At 40.7% G+C, this 21,840-nt stretch overlaps 1 protein-coding gene across 4 annotated transcripts in view; it reads right to left on the bottom strand.

Moving 5' to 3' along the window:
* The window catches only part of LOC136873850 (angiopoietin-1 receptor), a 540,166-nt gene that overhangs the window by 46,670 nt on the left and 471,656 nt on the right, over positions 1–21,840 (bottom strand). For all 4 annotated transcript variants that reach the window (XM_067147131.2, XM_067147132.2, XM_067147134.2 and 1 more), the window contains one exon: positions 16,897–17,113. In XM_067147131.2, the coding sequence (XP_067003232.2) occupies positions 16,897–17,113 (217 nt within the window). The remainder of the gene's footprint in view (positions 1–16,896; positions 17,114–21,840) is intronic.

Raw genomic sequence — 21,840 nt, 5'->3', positions numbered from 1 at the left:
TCCCAAAACCTCCCGTGGCTTTATGTATGTAAGATGCAACATCCCACTCCTGTCGCCCGGGTGTGTATACAATTATATTAAAATTGTAAATTTGTGTTACTTAAGTAGGAGCAGTTTCGATTCCTGTCTGAAAGCTCAGTAACTATACAGTGTCCTGAGGGAAGTGCCGAAAACCTGTTCAGCGATACACTCGGGGAAGGAAAAAAAAAAAAATCTAACCCTGGACATAATGTATTATAGACATTTTGCAAATACGAACATTTGATGAAACTCATTCCGTCTTCGAGTAGAACTGTCGAAATGCACTCCGTCTCCTTCCAATTGTTGTGGACACACTCTGCTTTACGATTTTGATTCTTTAAACAATACCACGCAAATGCGATGCTAAGATGGTCCATTATGCGAGTTCACCGCCGATTGCTTTTCCGGTATAGTACTTCCTCAAATTACCACAATGACGGGACGTAAACACCAAGACCCGTAAGTATGCCGTAGCCGTCCTTTTGTGAGATACAGTTTCTTGAAAAATGCATGATAGAGGATTGTTTGTTCGAGGAACGGAAAATGCAGGATTTTTACATAATTTAATTAGTGTGCTCGTGAGACCACGTAATTTGAATGAATAATACAGGAAAACGTAACTTCCGGAAACGTATAATCGAGGTTCTACAGTAATACAAGAAAAACGGTTGGTACATGTTTTGACCTAACCATTCTAATGGAAATGTTTTAGAGAATTACATTCGTTTTTGCATAATATTAAATGCATGAACAATTTTAAGAATTTTCTTGAGAAAAAGGCTTGTATGGATTGTATTCTTGTACAAATCTGGAAAAGATTGAATGATCAAAGATAAATTTTTAAGTACAAAATTCAATTGAAAAGAACAGTAAATATATTTAGAGTAAATTCATTTTTCTGCCATAAAATTGGCTTGAAATGCATCATTTAAATTTACAATATAATTTCCATTAATTGTACTTCATTGTGATATCCAAACTAAATCAACAGAAGAACTGTGCATCTATTCATGAATTAGTATGCAATTATTTAACTAATTTACATTATGTGATAACCTCAATAAAAATGAAAAATATCTCCAGCTCCCACAAGAAAATGAATTAAATAACAATGCTGAAAACTGGTGACAACGCAGATAATTCTACAAACTGAGAAACAAACATATAAATTGCCCACATGGCACATATAGCTGAAAAAGAATGACATCATCCTAGCTACAATAATTGTAGCTTCTAGAATTATTCTAGAAAAAATCACAATATCTACAACATACTCCTTAACCATAAATTCTACAATCTAATTACTAGGAAATATCTACAGAAGAAATTTACAAAATATCTACATGATGTGATATCACGTACAAATTCTCACACTCACCATTAGAGATCACTCCGCGTATGGTATGTCATGGTGATAATTATCCATGTCAGTACATGGTTACAGGCATAAGCGATAATAAATATAGAAGTCACATTTAAGAGAACTAACACACTCATGGACTTTTTTCATATGAAATGTCTGCACCATTGCAGAGATAATCCTCGAAAATATAATAAGGGAGCACTCGTATATTTCATGTCAACAGAATTCATTAAGGTGATTTCACATGTGCGATGATCAAAATTACATTCTACCATTCAAATATAAGGGTGTAATTAATATTTAAAAACTTTGCAAACATTATCACATTGAATTAATGTGTTCAGAAAAAATCATCTTCAGAACACAACATTTCAATGACTCTATCACCACTATTCTACCAATGTCTCCAAGTATGTGTCAGAATTTCATTATACAAAGACTGATTCTAATACTCATATCAAACGATGAATTTCAACAATTATTCATCTGATGAAGACTCTAATACATCTGACTGTAATCCATTACAACATATCACGTAACATATGGTATTAAAAATGTTACGGAGATTATCCGTGGAAGACAGAGGTGAAAGAAGGTGCAGGCTGGAATGGGTCTAACTACAAGTTCGAAAGATGAATTAAAATTTCAACAAAGGTTATATTTTCAAAACTTAACAATGGTGAGATAGAATTTGAAAACTTAACAAGTCAACAACAAGCCAAAATCAGATACAAAGAAATTACAAGTGTTAGGGGATTATTACAAGGTCTGGGCTTCGAGCCCCACAATCACAATCCTTGAGCTATTAGCCCAACTTTACCAAGGTACAAAATTGAACAAAGGGGCAGAAAACCCCATCATGCCAAGGAGCACTTGCTCCTAATTACAATGTTAAGCCTCCTAGAGGCACACAGAGATCAAATTTAGGAAAGAGCAGACCCGCTCTCAAAGTTCAAGCCTATCAAAGGCCACAACGAATTTCACTTCTATCTGCCCTCAAGGCACACAAAGAAACAGGAGTATTTAATACTCAACCTACAGGGCCTTCGCAATGAAAATAAAACATCAGGTTAAGTTACTGGCCCAAAGTACAGAGAGGACTGGAGGCGTGAACTTGCACCCCCAACACACTTTTTAAAACCTAAATGGCTCTAGGCCGATACACAGGGGCTAATCCCAAGCTAGGGAGGTGACCCGTATGAGAAAACTTTAATACATTAAGGAAGCGTAGAAACGGTTATGAAAACGTAGTCACCTCAATTTCAAAATGAAGGGGAGCTCGAGAGGGGAAAGCACTCTCTATGCCCGCTTTACAGTAAAAGAGATTTGTAAATTTTACATAGACAGAAAAGGAATTTACATTTTAAAAAAGATGGGTTACATACTAAAGGATTCGAACCCTCCCCGAGAGTTAGACTGCTGAGCTAGCAAGAAATAAAGGTGTTAAAAGGCCATTACCTTGATGAAGAACTGCTGCCTGAAGAACGGGGCGCTTCCCGCCCCCTGCTACATATTCACACACACTGAGTTAGATGTTATACTAGTGGCCCGGAGACAAGAAAATCAGCAGTTTTTATACCCTCATGGAAAATTCGAGACCTTTCAAGAATGAATAGACACACCCCCTCAACTTTATTGGATAGCTTAGAGCTACATATCCATATTGAAGAAGACATACACTATTGGTCAAAAATTAATTAAATAAATTTGGGATTGGCTGAGTTCAAAACTGGCGGACAGAAAGATTAATACTGCCAACCCAAAAAATAAAAGAACAAAATGTAGTAAAGACAAAACTTAAGAATACAAAATTTCTTCAAGAAAGTTCATTCCTTCGCACCAGAGTGCGTAATCATAGTTTTTAGTAGAGACATCTGGTAGAGAACGTCCACACTTCTTCATCGATTACAAACAAAAACACATCAAAATTCACACAGAGCCATCTTCGGAGAAACTGTTGAGTTAATACAGTTTTTTAAAGTTCAGGCTTTCTCCTGTAGAGGAGTTTCAATTGGTGCAATATTTGAACTAGCGGTGTGGAGATGTACCGCCCGGTACAAAAAATACGTAGTACCACCAGCAAAACACATAAATATCACCAATAGTAAATTTTATAACATTCTTAGAAATGCACACCTATCTGACATCTGATTCAACATTGCAATGACAATGAATTCTATCAATACAAGGCAAATATGTTCCTTAAAATCACCAAAATATCATTAGAAGACAAAAAATATTTCTGCAGAAATTTTGTTAAAGTACATTAATGTTAATTGCATGATGAATTAATATTCTCTAAAAATTGACCGATGACAAGAATACCACACGGATTCACATTTGAAGATCTACCACTGTCACTAATACTTAACATGAGGTCTAGAAAAATCAATTTCTAAGTCAAAATATTCCACATGTGAAGACTATCATTTCAGCATAAAGCACACACAGAAGAATGCTTGTCAAAAGAAATACTACTCATAAGAAATAAGAGCAAGTAACCATCTACAAGACCACACTAAAAGAAAGTAAAGTAAATTATACTATACAGAAAAGGTATCTAGTTTAATTCATAATGGAAATGCTGACTTAGCTTAGATTGTTGGTTTCATCTTAGATGATCGGGTATCACCCTCAACTTCTGTATTCAGGGTGGATGCCTTCCCATCTTGGCACTGCCAGCTGCAGTCCTACAGTTTATTAGCACATGATGATAGGTAGATTGCATGCACTGATGGACTGCATCTTCATGTTGAGATGTAGGGTATGTAGAGGTCCTCTTCACACAGCGGCAATCCCTCACAGAAATAAGCTGAAACTTGTACAGAATAATTAGTAGTAGTTCTCGATGTAATTCTTCTACACTAGCACAGAATGATACGTACTTTATTACAAATATTTGGCAGTATCTGGCACCTGTTGGTTTACCAGGTAATGCGTCTTCCTGAATGACTCGGCAAGACGAGCACGACGTCTCTCCAGACGGCTGATTGTCTCTAAGTAGGCGTACTTCCAAGCGAGTATCGAATGTGGAGTTTCCATGGCGATGGAGAAAGTCAGAATGAGAATGAGTGAAAGGTTGCACTGTACATGGTATGTTAAGGTACTGCTCAGCCACAAGCAGAAGTATGCGTTTAACTGAAATATTAAATTGTCAAGTTGTCATTCAGAAATAATTTCCACTAATGCACTCGTAAATTATTTAAAAGTTCCCTATTAAATATTCCTTATATTTAGCATAGAACACATTAATGTTAGTAATTATACATGTAATTAATTGCAGGTAGCGCTGGTGTATGTCTTGCAATATTCAAATAATTTCCATCAATATAATTCTTCTACATTTTAAACTGAGATTCAGCTGTCCTGAAGGTCACGTTTTATCAATTTTAACTGGTCAAGGTTGGATTCAGTGTCCCCCAGCAGGTTATAAAAACAGACACAGAGAGAAAAAAAAACATACTCGCTTGGCGAGGGAGTAGAACACGTGTCTGGCAAACACAAGGTAAGTGAGAGATATAGCACTCATAAGAACCAAATAATTTCAATTCCAAAAGAAGCAAATTGTCACAGTATGTATGCTCCTTTTGTTTGTAAGGCCAACAGTTTATCGATTATTTTGGATTTTATTGAATAATAAAGCATGCCCAGATAAATACAGTATGTGCCAAAATATACAGTACTGGAAATTATGTTAGTCTTATTGTCATTACGTTACTTATTGAGATGATAGTGTAAATGTTCAAAATGTACTCCATTACGCTGTAGACAATGTTCATAATGATCATGCAGATTTTCCAACATATTCTGGAACATAGGTTGCTGCAGAGTTTCGAAGAACGAGACGAACTTCTGACGTAATGCAGACACAGTTTTGGGTGGATCTGGACAATTGAAAATTTGCTCCTTTAACATTCCCTACACGTAAGCATCACGTGGTGTGAGATTGGGGGAATGTAATGGGTAGGGGAACTCAGCCCCGTGGGAAATTACTCATCTTGGAAAGGTTTCTTGCAGCATAGCCATAGTCTGTCGAGCGGTGTGGCAGGTCTTGTTGGAACCACTGTCTATTCATCTGCATGTTCCTGGCATGACAAAATCTTCTTAGATCTTGAATAAATGGCCTGATCACCATGTTCCTATAGCATTCCTGGTTAACAGTAAGAGGTGCACCATCATCATTCGCTATGAAATACGGACCTAGCACACCGTTTCCTGACACTGTACACCAAATCACCACACACACACACTATGTAGTTGTTTCTGGACTATAGTGTCTGGCCTCTCAAAACCATGAAAGCGAGTTGTTTGGCGATTGATAAAAACATCCAAGTGAATGTGAGTTACGTCGGAGAACCACACGCTGAACAAGAAATCTGGATCCTCATACACCATGGCCGAAAATCGTGCACAATATTCCACCCTGACATGCCTATTGTGCTCCGTCAATCGTTGCCCAACATGTATTTGGTATGGAAGTCCACCTATGTCTTTAAACAATTGTTGAAGTGACGTACAGCTGATGTCTACTTTCAGGGCTGTTCGCTGAAGACTTTGCTTTGGAGACTGCAACACCTGATTGAGGACACGTCCATGATTTTCATTTGTGGAAACAGTTACTGGCCTACCAGACCTTCCCTTGCGTTGACACAATACACTAAAAGTACAATGAAATTTTTTAACAATAGATAGCATAACTGTGTTGCTAGGTGCTGGCTTATTGAAGTGTTCATGATATTGTTCCGCCACTAACATTAAACTTGGCCCATCTTGATAACCGTTTCTGTACGAGCAAAAATAATACTCCATTATAAACACTTTTTCCTCCATCGCAAGACCCATTGTCACTTCCAATCGCAGAGCACAACGTTCTTTACACAACTAACAATTCAACATGGCGATGTAACAACGTGCAGACGCTCAGGCGTGCGCATGCGCACTGCGCGAAATGAGACCTGCATAATTTGGCGCACACCTTATATCTTTCTTTTTGGAAAACTGACAGAATAAGAATGTTCGTGATGAACACTGATTTCTAGGAATACTTGGTGGGCTCCATTAATAGGTGAGGATGATTACCTAGTTGTACTTCCTTTTAAAACAAAAATCACTACTACCACCACCACCACTACCATTCTTTAATAGGACTAACTGTTCAGGCAGAGCATCCAATTTTAAGATACCCAGACTCACAATTCTTCTAACTTCCTCTACATTTTTCAAAGACTACCTGTTCCCATTATAAGCTAACATAATTATATACAGTATAACCTATCACAATTTGGAAGAAATAAACTTCGGAATTACTGAAATCTATGGTTCATGTTTGTGGGTTGCTGTAGTTACGTCCTAGTTCGTGAACCATGGGAAACAGCTGAGTGGCCTAGTAAGTGGTCCTGAGAGTCGCGGTACCAGTTGCTATGGAATGGGAGTGGGCATCTCGGACATATTCTGAGTCATGGCCCTCCTTGTGCTCAGGCAGCTAGGACTATACAATTCACCGGTGGTCCATAACCCGTTAGAGGAGAGACCCTCACTTGGACTATCTGCAAGTAGGGTAGCATCCTGCTTCATGAATTTACCGAACTTCGAACATTTTAAGCAAGCCTCGGACCTATGGGAGTAATGGAGTCCCACTCCCATTTGACAGGCGAGAATATACTTGGAAACAACTTGGCGAACGAAATGGAATTAGATGGGGAGCTATAAATATTAATGGGGCTCATGGAAGAAAGAAGGTAGAACTGGCTGAGTCAGCAAAGAGGATGCATCTGGATATGCTAGGAGTAAGTGATATTCGGGTAAGGGGAGATAATGAGGAAGAGATAGGAGATTATAAAGTGTACTTGACGGGTGTTAGAAAGGGAAGGGCAGGGTCTGGGGTAGGGCTCTTTATCAGGAATACCATTGCATGCAACATAGTTTCTGTTAGGCACATAAATGAGCAAATGATGTGGGTAGATTTGTCAGTTGGAGGAATTAGGACAAGAATTGTTTCCGTGTATTCACCATGTAAGGGTGCAGATGAGGATGAAGTTGACAAGTTTTATGAAGCATTGAGTGACATCGTGGTCAGGGTCAACAGCAAGGATAGAATAGTGCTAATGGGTAATTTCATTGCGAGAGTTGGGAATAGAACTGAAGGATACGAAAGGGTGATTGGTAAATGTGGGGAAAATATGGAAGCTAACAGGAATGGGAAGTGTTTGCTAGACTTCTGTGCTAGTATGGGTTTAGCAGTTACAAATACATTCTTCAAGCATAAAGCTATTCACCGCTACACATGGGAGGCTAGCGGTACCAGATCCATAACTGACTATATCTTAACAGACTTTGAATTCAGGAAATCTGTTAGGAATGTACGAGTTTTTCGTGGATTTTTTGATGATACAGACTACTATCTGATCTGTAGTGAACTAAGTATCTCTAGGCCTAGGGTAGAGAAAGTGAAATCTGTCTGCAAACGAATAAGGGTGGAAAATCTCCAGGATGAGGAAATTAGACAGAAGAACATGGATATGATTAGTGAGAAGTTTCTAACAGTAGACAGTAAGCAGGTTCAGGATATAGAAAGTGAATGGGTGGCATACAGGGATGCTGTAGTAGAAACAGCAAGGGAATGGCTAGGAACAACTGTGTGTAAAGATGGGAAAAGGCGAGCATCTTGGTGGAATGATGAAGTGAGAGCAGCCTGTAAACGTAAAAAGGCTTATCAGAAATGGCTCCAAACAAGGGCCAAGGCAGACAGGGATTTGTACGTAGATGAAAGAAATAGAGTTGTTGAATCCAAAAAGAAGTCATGGGAAGATTTTGGTAACAACCTGGAAAGGCTAGGTCAAGCAGCATGGAAACCTTTCTGGACAGTAATAAAGAATCTTAGGAAGGGAGGGAAAAGGAAATGAACAGTGTTTTGAGTAATTCAGGTGACCTCATAATAGATCCCAGGGAATCACTAGAGAGGTGGAGGGAATATTTTGAACGTCTTCTCAATGTAAAAGGAAATCATCCTGGTGGTGTTGCAAACAGCCAAGCTCATGGGGAGGAGGAAAATGATGTTGGTGGAATTATGTTTGAGGAAGTGGAAAGGATGGTAAATAAACTCCATTGTCATAAGGCAGCAGGAATATATGAAATTAGACCTGAAATGGTGAAGTATAGTGGGAAGGCAGGGATGAAATGGCTTCACAGAGTTGTAAAATTAGCGTGGAGTGTTGGTAAAGTACCTTCAGATTGGACAAAAGTAGTAATTGCACCTATCTATAAGCAAGGGAACAAGAAGGATTGCAACAACTATCGAGGTATCTCATTGATTAGTATACCAGGCAAAGTATTCACTGGCATCTTGGAAGGGATGGTGCGATCATTTATTGAGAGGAAGTTGGATGAAACCCAGTGTGGTTTCAGACCACAGAGAGGCTGTCAGGATCAGATTTTCAGAATTGAAAAATGCTACGAGAGGAATAGGCAGTTGTGTTTATGTTTCGTAGATCTAGAGAAAGCATATGACAGGGTACCGAGGGAAAAGATGTTCGCCATACTGGGGACTATGGAATTAAAGTTAGATTATTAAAATCAATCAAAGGCATGTATGTTGACAATTGGGCTTCAGTGAGAATTGATAGTAGAATGAGTTCTTGGTTCAGGGTACTTACAGGGGTTAGACAAGGCTGTAATCTTTCACCTTTGCTGTTCGTAGTTTACATGGATCATCTGCTGAAAGGTATAAAATGGCAGGGAGGGATTCAGTTAGGTGGAAATGTAGTAAGCAGTTTGGCCTATGCTGACGACTTGGTCTTATGGCAGACTGTGTCGAAAGCCTGCAGTCTAATATCTTGGAACTTGAAAATAGGTGCAATGAGTATGGTATGAAAATTAGCCTCTCGAAGACTAAATTGATGTCAGTAGGTAAGAAATTCAACAGAATTGAATGTCAGATTGGTGATACAAAGCTAGAACAGGTCGATAATTCCAAGTATTTAGGTTGTGTGTTCTCCCAGGATGATAATATAGTAAGTGAGATTGAATCAAGGTGTAGTAAAGCTAATGCAGTGAGCTCGTAGTTGCGATCAGCAGTATTCTGTAAGAAGCAAGTCAGCTCCCAGACGAAACTATCTTTACATCGGTCTGTTCTCAGACCAACTTTGCTTTACGGGAACAAAATCTGGGTGGACTCAGACAGACATGAAAGTAGCAAGAATGATTGCTGGCACAAACCGGTGGGAACAATGGCAGGAGGGTACTCGGAATGAGGAGATAAAGGCTAATTTAGGAAGGAACTCGATGGATGAAGCTGTATGCATAAACCGGCTTCGGTGGTGGGGTCATGTGAGGTGAATGGAGGAGCATAGGTTACCTAGGAGAATAATGGACTCTGCTATGGAGGGTAAGAGAAGTAGAGGGAGACCAAGACGATGATGGTTAGACTCAGTTTCTAATGATTTAAAGATAAGAGATATAGAACTAAATGAGACCACAACACTAGTTACAAATCAAGGATTGTGGTGACGTTTAGTAAATTTAAAGTTAAAAACTTCATGATCATTCCGTATTGAATAGAGAAATAAGAAGATGTACAATATTAGAAGGATCCACCTTTCAATACTTCGTTGTAAGTTGAACTAAAAAGAATTCACAACTTGTTTATTGGGACCGGTTTCGACACATTACAAGTGTCATCATCAGCCAAATAGTAAAGTAGGGCAAGATATAAAGATCTTAAAACAACTAATACATTGAACACAGGCAAAAAATAAACATTGATTCATATCGTAGCAATTCAGTTAATGTCCAAAACACAATGATCGCAGTCAAGAGAGTAAACAGAACATCATTGTCTTGCGCCGTAAACAAATATAGTTGAAGTTCACAAGCAGGTCAAGTATGCACTTATGTAGAGTCGTTGCTAGACAGGTCTTGTAGGCATTTGTTTCTCAATACAAATACCTAAAGTATAGCTAACGTCTTCAAAAAACATAATACCATGATTTCTTTTCGAACTAATAATAGAAACCTTCAATTATTACATAACTCCAACTCCATAAATAGAACAAGTGTCTTTTCTAAATCAGGCGTACAGCGTTTTAAGTGCCACAACTGTAATTCTTCTTATATAGGTCAAACTGGTCGTAACTTCAAAATTAGGTACCTTGAACACGTTAATGCAAAAAGGTACAACAGATTTTCGGCAGTGGGACAACACATACATGACACAAAACATGTTTTCACTACAATAAACCAGGATATTGAAATTCTCAGCACTCTGAATAAAGGCCCTCTCCTAGACATCACCGAAAACTGTTTCATACACCTTGACCAGTTTTTCAATCCAAATCTTAATCTGAATGATATTTCTGAGAAGCCCAATGCCCTTTTCGATTTTCTCATCTCCATTTTAAATAACCTGAAGTCAACAAGTAAGAGATCAATCTTTCACAATTTACACAATACCCTCTAATGCCACTTCCCCCTTCTGCAACACCCCCCTTGATCCTCCTTAGTTTCCCCACCCCACCCCTCCTTCTCTTCCTTTTTCCTCCCACCCTCTAAGCCCCAGGGGCTCTGAACGGAGCATGGGTTGGCAACCACGGGGCCCTTAGCTGAGTCCTGGCATTGCTTCCACTTACTTGTGCCAGGCTCCTCACTTTCATCCATCCCGTCCGACCTCCCTTGGTCAACTCTTGTCCTTTTCCGACCCCGATGCTATTAGGTTTCCGAGGGCTAGGGAGTCTTTCATTTTCACGCCCTTCGTGGCCCTTGTCTTCCTTTGGCCGATATCTTCATTTTTCGAAATATCGGATCCCTTCCATTTTTCCTTTCCTTCCCACTCTCTAACCCCCCAGGGGCTCCGAACTTCAGAGCATGGGTTGGCGACCACGGGGCCCTTAGCTGAGTCCTGGCATTCCTTCCACTTACTTGTGCCAGGCTCCTCACTTTCATCTATCCTGTCCGACCTCCCTTGGTCAACTCTTGTTCTTTTCTGACCCCGACGCTATTAGGTTTGCGAGGGCTAAGGAGTCTTTCATTTTCACGCCCTTCGTGGCCCTTGTCTCCCTTTACCGATATCTTCATTTTTCGAAGTGTCGGACCTCTTCCTCTTTTTTCCTCGGTTTAGTGTTATATAGAAGATATTTACCCATTTGTACTTCCTCTAATAGCAATAATCACCACCACCACCACCACCCTCTAATAAACGTTCCCCAACCTTTTCTTTATCATCTTCCATTCATCTATCAATTACTACGGCAAGCTGTTTTGAGTTGAACCTCACATTGCAATTTTCTTTTATTATTTCTTCCTATTTTTAATATATTTTAATTTGACTTTATTCTTTTTAATGTTTTAAATTATTCTCAAACTTATATATCTACTTTGAATTTGACGAAATTAAATCCTACACTGTTTTCCTAAGACTTCAATTACGTCACCTTTTACTCTTCGGCCTGAGAAACAAATGCCTACAAGACCTGTCTAGCAACGACTCTACATAAGTGCATACTTGATCTGCTTGTGAACTTCAATTATATTTGTTTTCGGCGCAAGACAATGATGTTCTGTTTACTCTCTTGACTGAGATCATTGTGTTTTGGACATTAACTGAATTGCTACGATATGAATCAATGTTTATTTTTTGCCTGTGTTCAATGTACACTGACTGACAGAGCAAATGCAACACCAAGAAGGAGTGGTCAGAACTTTATGCCAATTGCAGGGTAGACTGACGTCACTGAGGTATGCTCATTATGTGAAATGCGCCGCTGTGCTGCGCACGTAGCGAACGATAAATGGGACACGGCGTTGGCGAATGGCCCACTTCGTACCGTGATTTCTCAGTCGACAGTCATTGTAGAACATGTTGTCGTGTGCCACAGGACACGTGTATAGCTAAGAATGCCAGGCTGCCGTCAACGGAGGCATTTCCAGCAGACAGACGACTTTACGAGGGGTATGGTGATCGGGCTGAGAAGGGCAGGTTGGTCGCTTCGTCAAATCGCAGCTGATACCCATAGGGATGTGTCCACGGTGCAGCGCCTGTGGCGAAGATGGTTGGTGCAGGGACATGTGGCACGTGCGAGAGGTCCAGGCGCAGCCCGAGTGACATCAGCACGCGAGGATCGGCGCATCCGCCGCCAAGCGGTGGCAGCCCCGCACGCCACGTCAACCGCCATTCTTCAGCATGTGCAAGACACCCTGGCTGTTCCAATATCGACCAGAACAATTTCCCGTCGATTGGTTGAAGGAGGCCTGCACTCCCGGTGTCCGCTCAGAAGAATACCATTGACTCCACAGCATAGACGTGCACGCCTGGCATGGTGCCGGGCTAGAGCGACTTGGATGAGGGAATGGCGGAACGTCGTGTTCTCCGATGAGTCACGCTTCTGTTCTGTCAGTGATAGTCACCGCAGACGAGTGTGGCGTCGGCGTGGAGAAAGGTCAAATCCGGCAGTAACTGTGGAGCGCCCTACCGCTAGACAACGCGGCATCATGGTTTGGGGCGCTATTGCGTATGATTCCACGTCACCTCTAGTGCGTATTCAAGGCACGTTAAATGCCCACCGCTACGTGCAGCATGTGCTGCGGCCGGTGGCACTCCCGTACCTTCAGGGGCTGCCCAATGCTCTGTTTCAGCAGGATAATGCCCGCCCACACACTGCTCGCATCTCCCAATAGGCTCTACGAGGTGTACAGATGCTTCCGTGGCCAGTGTACTCTCCGGATCTCTCACCAATCGAACACGTGTGGGATCTCATTGGACGCCGTTTGCAAACTCTGCCCCAGCCTCGTACAGACGACCAACTGTGGCAAATGGTTGACAGAGAATGGAGAACCATCCCTCAGGACACCATCCGCACTCTTATTGATACTGTACCTGGACGTGTTTCTGCGTGCATCGCCGCTCGCGGTGGTCCTACATCCTACTGAGTCGATGCCGTGCGCATTGTGTAACCTGCATATCGGTTTGAAATAAACATCAATTATTCGTCCGTGCCGTCTCTGTTTTTTTCCCCAACTTTCATCCCTTTCGAACCACTTCTTCTTGGTGTTGCATTTGCTCTGTCAGTCAGTGTATTAGTTGTTTTAAGATCTTTATATCTTGCTCTACTTTACTATTTGGCTGATGATGACACTTGTAATGTGTCGAAACCGGTCCCAATAAACAAGTTGTGACTTCTTTTTAGTTCAACTTACAATGAAGTATTGAAAGGTGGATCCTTCTAATATTGTACATCTTCTTGTTTAGTAAATTCTCAGAGGCTTGCAGACTGAACGCTGAAAGGCATAACAGTCTATAATGATAATGTATGTATGTATGTATGTATGTATGTATGTATGTATGTATGTATTACTGAAATCTTTCGAGTAGTTCCCCAAGATTCCCCTCCATATATGAACAAACTCGCCAACTTTATCTCTTTATAATATTAGTGTATCTGTAGATAGGGACAAGGATAGGAATCATCTGGCTCCTTGGCTGAATGATTGGTGAAATGGCTTTGGTTCAGAGGGCCCTGGGTTTGATTCCCAGCCAGGCCATGGAATTTAATCGTATTTGGTTAATTCCTTCAGCTTTGGGACTGGGTGTTAAGAGTTTGTCTTAATATACATCTTAATACACAATAGTGAATACATCCCTCTGCATAATGGCAACAGGCCGTAAAACTGAGCTTAATCCACATTAGTGCTGCCCCCATATAGTTGGGGAAAATGCCAGGAAGAAGAATAAAAACCTGTAGAAATTTTAAAATTCTTATTTTTTCAATTCCCTGCTTTATTCTTATTCTACACTCCTCACATCAAGACTGAATAACTGCCAAATGACTGCTTTAGAGAATGTGATACCTGTCCTCCTGATGAAACTGGGAAGCAAAGGTGCAAAACTGGAATTAATGAAGGGAGAGCCCATCTACAGGATGTAACAATAAGGTATGGCAAAACATCAGGACACATTCCTCATACGTAAAAGAAGAAAATATATTATATGGCTCTGGAAAAGCTTTACAGTAGAACATCAATAATTCAAAATCCCACCTAATTTGAAGCAGCTCTCATTCCCGCAAACATGACATATAATTTTGCATGTTATTTAAATTGTTTAATTCAAAATATGGAAATTCCTAATTCAAAGAACAATGTTGGTCCCATTACCAAAATTCAGACTTTTAATAAAACAGCTGCCTTTACATTTTAAAAAAATAGTATTTTATGGAGTAATTTAAATTGAAAATTTCTCCGTGTCATGATAAAATGCTTCTTCCAGAACGTGCAGGAGTAGCTTTCCACACTTTCACTCACTTTGGTGTGTCTACAGTGTGCTTCATATTTGCTAAGTTCGAGTGAAATTGTAATTCTTTTGTATTCAGAGTTTTAAGGAATGCCACAATACCATGTCATAGCAGGCAGTGTGCAGAGAAGAAGAATCCATGAACACTAGCAATGCCAACAGTTGGCAGAAAAATGTGGCTCGTATAATCAGTTCGTATGCACCAAACAATATTGTCAATGCAGATGAAAATGCATTGTTTTTTAATGCTGAGTCCAAACGGAGTTCAGGTTTTAAAGGAGAGAAGTGCCAGGCCGGAAAATCGTACAAGGATGGGGTCACTGTACTGTGTTGCAATGCAGGCAGAAGCAAGAGACTTCCTCCCCTCGTCATAGGAAAGTTGGAAAAGCGACAATGTTTTAAGGGCACCGGGCACTCTCTGTGCACGTGCAAGGCATCTATAAATGCAAACAGTACAGTAATCCAAACAATAAGCACTTGCACAGGGGAGCCAGCATAATTTGTCCTCGTCTTTGTTTCTTTCTGTTTTTTTCTGTTGTGTGAGGTTATGTTTGCTAGTAAGTAATCCAAGTGCATTATTTGAATAATGTAAATTCACCTTGTTGGATACATTTTGGAAGAGGGTTCTTTTTCATGACATCTGAAAGATGTTTTTTTTTTTTTTGCTTGCTTGTCGCGCCGACACAGGTAAGTCTCATGGCGACGATGGGACAGGGAAGGGCTAGGAGTGGGAAGGAAGCAGCCATAACCTTAATTAAGGTACAGCCCCGGCATTTGCCTGGTGTGAAAATGGGAAACCATGGAAAACCATCTTCAGGGCTGCCGACAGTGGGGTTCGAACCTACTGTCTCCCAAATACTGGATACTGGCCACACTTAAGCGACTGAAGCTATCGAGCTCGGTCTGAAAGATTTAAACTGTGAATTAAGGTTAATGGCATGCAGTAATGGATCTTATAATATTTTGTGACGCGGCAAGTGTTGGCATTTCTGAATCATGAGTTGGCGGTTAATTCAAAATAAAGTCATTCGAAGCCCGATTTTTGCATCCCAATGACTTTGAATTAACAAGGTTTTACTGTATTTATGTATTAGAGTCATTTTCTACAACTCTACATAGCACCATTAATCATGTGAAACACACAGGAACAGAGCATACCAGCATACTGCATGAAATGCCCTCCATTAACATTCATACAGGCAGGAAGACGCTCTGCATCTTGTACCGGGATTCAACGCGACGGCAGGTGATGCTAACGGAGAGCATTTTGAACATGTAATAAAGAGTTTCATGTGGTATGCTGGTACGTTCTGTTCCTGTGTGTTGCCCATGATTGATGTACTATGCAGATTTGTAGGAAATGAGTTCTAACACAGAAATAAAGAGTTTCTGGACCCATGTCCATATAATATATTTTCTTCTCATATGTGTGAGGAGTGTGTCCCGAAAGTTTGACCTACCTTATTGTTACAAAACTGCACATACAGTAGATATGAAGTTTGTTCAGGTCTCTTCTTTCTGCTGCTCCCTTTTCCCACACTGACCTATCAGTGGGTTCATTCTAATATGCGATCCTATTTTCCCTGTCTTTCATACTGTACATGGTGTAGAATATGGATTTGTTACCTGAATTCAAGTCCACCTCCATGGTACAACAGTAAGTGCTATAAGCTGCCATCCCCAGATGCCCATGTTTGATTCCTGGTACTGACAGACATTTAATATTGGTAAGAGAACATTCATGGATACAGAGACTACAAAGAGGCCTAGAATGAGATGGAGGAGCTCTGTTGTGGACTGTATTGCAATAGACGAGTCGATAGCAATAAAGTACTAAAAGAGGAGTGGTGGAAAGATCGAGTAAGGTGGACGGCTTTGCTACACTACCCTGCCCAGAGAGAATCTGGTAAAGGGAATGGATGAAGAAGAAGGAGGGCTCATATGTGATTAAAATTTTACACACAGCTCACCTCCAAAAGGGGTGTACCGAAGGAAGAGTTGCACCACTTCAAGGAATAGGCAACAAGTTTACTTCACCTGAATTCATCATTCCTCTTGTCTCAAAAATATATATTGGTTCAATAAGTCATAAATTATGAAATGAAATATGCCTAATCTCCAACAAATAGACTGTTAGAAATGTATTTTCTAACTTTAAATTTAAGAATGATTTTATCATTTAAACACAAAATGAGATCTCTTTATACAAAATATTAGCATAACTTGGACTTACTATAGGCCCTTGTTCTTGCTATAACTGGTGTGGAGAACCCAGTGGGACCACTCTGTATGGTGAAAACTCGCAACCGTACCCGATATTCTTTCCCAGGTAGCAAATTGGTAATAGTTGTATTTTCCCAACTGTATTCAAATACAGTTCTCCATCTCCAGTTATCTCTCAGCTGAAGCTGAAAGAATTTTAGTAAGCACCACTGGTTTCCTGGGAGGTACTGTAACAGGATAAATAATAGAATAAAACATTTTGCAGTAATGACTGTTGATACCTTGATCATAGGCACAGGACCTCTACTTTTACATGGAATCCAGACCACAAGGATGGGCTTTCATTTCAAAAATCACACATTCATTGGCCAAAATTTGATCTCCATCTGCTTTGGTGAGAAGCTAATGGTGATGTCACTTAGTTATCATGCTCCTCTTTGAAGTAACATTGAGTATGTACAAAATATAACCAGAATTTTGAAAAAAATAAATAAATAAATAATAACATGTCTGTGCATATCATACTTGTTCTAGCAATATCCTTATCTGAATGTGGAAGCACAGCAAGCCAAATGCCTTCAACAAAATATACTTTTTTTAAAATTTACAATTTGCTTTACGTCGCAATGACAAGCTGGCGTTATGGATATAATGGAATAAGAAAAGCCTAGGAGTGGAATGGAAGCAAATATGGTCTTAATTAAGGTACTGCCCCAGCATTTGCCTGGTGCAAAAATGGAAAACCATGGAAAACCATATTTAGGGTTGCTGCCAGTGGGGTTCAAACCCACTAACTCCCAAATGCAAGCTCACAGCTACGTGACCCAAACAACACAGTCACTCGCTCAGTAAAACAAATTCTAATTTGCAGAAATTAATGGAACATGTTGTAACCGTATTTTGGCCGATTACAAAATAATAATAATAAAGAATGACATTTTAACCTTAATAAGAAACTTAGATTCAACAAAAGCATCACAATACAAAATGCAAACAAACAGGTTAGGAAACATGACATCTATGAAATGGATGTGGAAAGCAGCATGGAACCCTGAAAAGTGATGGAACGTAGCTTTTTGCTATGAAAGAAAATGGAGAGGGTATTTGCCCTTGGATTATGACATTTATTTTTTTGAAAAGGGAGACAAAATCAGAAATTCAAAATTTAAAGACCTTAGACACATAGTACAAGGCAAATTATGTTTTTAAGATATAATTGCAGACATGTGCAAAATGCTTTAAAAAAATTTGGTCACTAAATTCAAAGCTATAGAAATCCTAATTCAGTGATACATGTCGACTAAAATGAGGGCTAGTCCCATTCTACACAAATATAGAAATAAAACCAAACACAGAGGTACAGTAAACTTGCATCATCTAAAACTCTTCGGGTAATGTGCATAGATTTTCAGTACTTATGCAAAGTGACACAGAAATATCCAGAGACAAACCTGAGGGATAATCACAACATAATACAAAAGTTAAAGGAGAACACAACACAAAAATCAAGTTGCCTCAGAACCAAAGAGTGTATCGGACAGTGTTCAACTATATATTTGATTTTGCTGTGCGCCGCTCCGCAGGCCGGTGAACTAAGGAAACACGAGTAGCTGTGACGTCACTGCGCTGTAAGTGCTGAGCGAGCCATCCAGTTGATTATTGCAGTACATGCTCAGCCGCTCTTCCGTTTACTTGAAGTGTTGTTTATTATAATAGTGCAGTGACTGTTTGTCGAAATGCCTTCCTGTAATGTGTACGGCTGTAACAACACAACGAGTAGAAACCGAGAGTGTAGAGAGAAAGAAATACATTTCCATAGGTTTCCAAATCAAAGTAAATCACCTCAAAGGTTTAGGAGTTGGGTACAATTTTGCAAGAGGAAACACTTTTCTCCCGGTAAGGGAGCTACTGTGTGTTCAGTGCATTTTAAAAATACAGACTATGATGAAACACAACTTTTGAAAATGAAGGTGGTGCCTATGGAAAAGCTGCAAGATCTGAAATTGAAGCCAGGGTCTGTTCCTTCAGTAAGATGTCTGGCGTCGACAGATGGAGATGATTCTCAAGCAGGAATGCTAATTCATATGGAAGCTGCTTCACAAAATACACTGTGGGAGTACTCGCTAGAAACTCAAAAGAGCAGGACAGAAAGGTATGAGGGTAAAAGATGAAGGGAGTTTGTTGACACAGTATTAAACGAAAGTGATATCAATAATGATGTACATGACATTCAGAATGATATGAGTGAAAATATTTCACCAGACAGACACGAATGCAGTGCAGAAATACAGTGTGAGTTAGGAAGTGAAATAGCTAGAAAGTACTTCGACGTTGCAACTTCCAGCACAGCCTTAAACAGTGACGTAATGGGAGAACAGTTGAATGACAGTTTCTATGAACCAGATGAAAGTGACAGTCAAAGTTATATTAGTGATACTAATAACGAACACACTCATGACGATGTACATATTACAGGTTCATATTTCTTTGTAGCGGGGACAAGTTTGCTCACATACGTTGAAATTTGTTACATTTGTAAAAGTAAATGAATATTGAATTTTCATGACCGCATTGTAATCGAAACAGACTTTCAACGTATTAGGCAGTGTTACGTACATGTAGTACGTGTTGAAGAGATGTTAAGTACAGAACAAAAATGGCCAGCCAGACACCAGTGGGATCCGAACTCACAACCTCCCGATTTTGCGTCGGTTGCTCTACCAATTGAACTATGGTGGCCTAGGCCATCTTTGTTCTGTTTGAAAGGATCTGAGCTACAGGTCTGGCACTGCTGCTGGCACACTGTAGAGTGCGTTTAAGTCGCCCGTTGTGGGGCATGTCAATGAATATTGAATTTTCACGACCGCATTGTAATCGAAACAGACTTTCAACGTATTAGGTTGTGTTACGTACATGTAGTACGTGTTGAAGAGATGTTAAGTACAGAACAAAAATGGCCAGCCGGACACCAGTGGGATCCTAACCCACAACCTCCCGATTTCGCGTCGGTTGCTCTACCAATTGAGCTATGGTGGCCTAGGCCATCTTTGTTCTGTTTGAAAGGATCTGAGCTACAGGTCTGGCACTGCTGCTGGCACACTGTAGAGCAACCGACGCGAAATCGGGAGGTTGTGGGTTCGGATCCCACTGGTGTCCGGCTGGCCATTTTTGTTCTGTACTTAACATTCCTTCAACACGTACTACATGTACGTAACGTGACCTAATACGTTGAAAGTCTGTTTCGATTACAATGCGGTCGTGAAAATTCAATATTCATTGACATGCCCCACAACGGGCGACTTAAAGGCACTCTACAGTGTGCCAGCAGCAGTGCCAGACCTGTAGCTCAGATCCTTTCAAACAGAACAAAGATGGCCTAGGCCACCATAGCTCAATTGGTAGAGCAACCGATGTGAAATCGGGAGGTTGTGGGTTCGGATCCCACTGGTGTCCGGCTGGCCACTTTTGTTCTGTACTTAACATCTCTTCAACACATACTACATGTACGTAACATGACCTAATACGTTGAAAGTCTGTTTCGATTACAATGCGGTCGTGAAAATTCAATATTCATTGACATGCCCCACAACGGGCAACTTAAATGCACTCTACAGTGTGCCAGACCTATAGCTCAGATCTTTTCAAACAGAACAAAGATGGCCTAGGCCACCATAGCTCAATTGCTAGAGCAACCGATGCGAAATCGGGAGGTTGTGGGTTCGGATCCCACTGGTGTCCAGCTGGCCATTTTTGTTCTGTACTTAACATCTCTTCAACACTTACTACATGTACGTAATACCAATGTAATGGTCCGTTATTAGACATTATAAATTTTCCAGCTAACTCATTCTTGGTTGCCTGCGTTTCGCCCTCGTGTGCTAAGTTAGGCTCGTCAGTTGGGACTTAGCACACCACCCAAGACGCAAGGCTAGTGCATACCGTGGAGGCCACTGCATAGGCTATTTGAAGCCACCACCAGTGCCAATGCACTATGAGAGCTATGTCTCATTTCCAAAAATAGGTGCCTGCCTGGCCATCAAATGATGTAGATGTTGATTCCCATAGGGAACCTAAAATATTTGTCCTGAATGAGTAAATTTATAATACCAATATAATGGTCCGTTATTAGACATTATAAATTTTCCAGCTAACTCATTGCATCTACATCTTTGGCCATCACTACAAAGTTGAGCCATCTCTTTCACCACCCCAACCTGTTCTACATAACTCCAACAATGCCCGTCGTCACACCAGGCCACCCCGTCCATATCGACCCCCTCCACCCGTTTACCCTCCCCTCCCATCAATCAGTTTCTTCCCCCCATCAGCTCCAACACTCGACATCTTGAGATTCCTAACTTCCTCCCTCTATAACATCACGGCAACCCTGCACCTCCTCAGTTTCCATTTACAGCCTGGTACCCTCCTCTAAACATGTCACTCCTCCCGCACAGCCTCATAACCTCAGCCCCGTAGCCATTCATCCAAATTTTCATACCGTTTTTCCCTCTTCTTCATTTGAAATATCTCACTGTTCTCTCCACATCTCCCGGCCCGAGAGATCGCGACACGATCTAGGGGGCCCACCCCGTCCTTCGGGCGGGGAATGAAAGCTTTCCAGCAGCAGCAGCCTCCACGGTCATCAAGGATCGCCGATCCTCATATCCTTCACATGTCCACACTTTTTTCGGCTGCGTGGCCCTCTTCTCTGCGCACACTCAGTCGGCCCAAGAATAACTAAACGGGCAGACGCCTTGTTGGCTGTTGCCTCCCCTATTTACCATGACTACTCATCTTATTCTTGGTGTGGACCCCGCTATCGACGAAAATCAGCTTTTCAACGTTCTTCCCATCCGTTCAGTCAGGCGGCTACACGATCGCACCACTAATGACATGTCAACACAGATCATGGTGCAATTCTTTGATCACGTCGACACGGCAGCCCTCCAAACCA

Source organism: Anabrus simplex, chromosome 5, assembly GCF_040414725.1.
Source record: "Anabrus simplex isolate iqAnaSimp1 chromosome 5, ASM4041472v1, whole genome shotgun sequence".
In the NCBI taxonomy this organism is placed as follows: Eukaryota; Metazoa; Arthropoda; class Insecta; order Orthoptera; family Tettigoniidae; genus Anabrus; species Anabrus simplex.
Note: the sequence above shows the minus strand (reverse complement) of the source record. Positions and strands in the feature narration are given on the sequence as shown.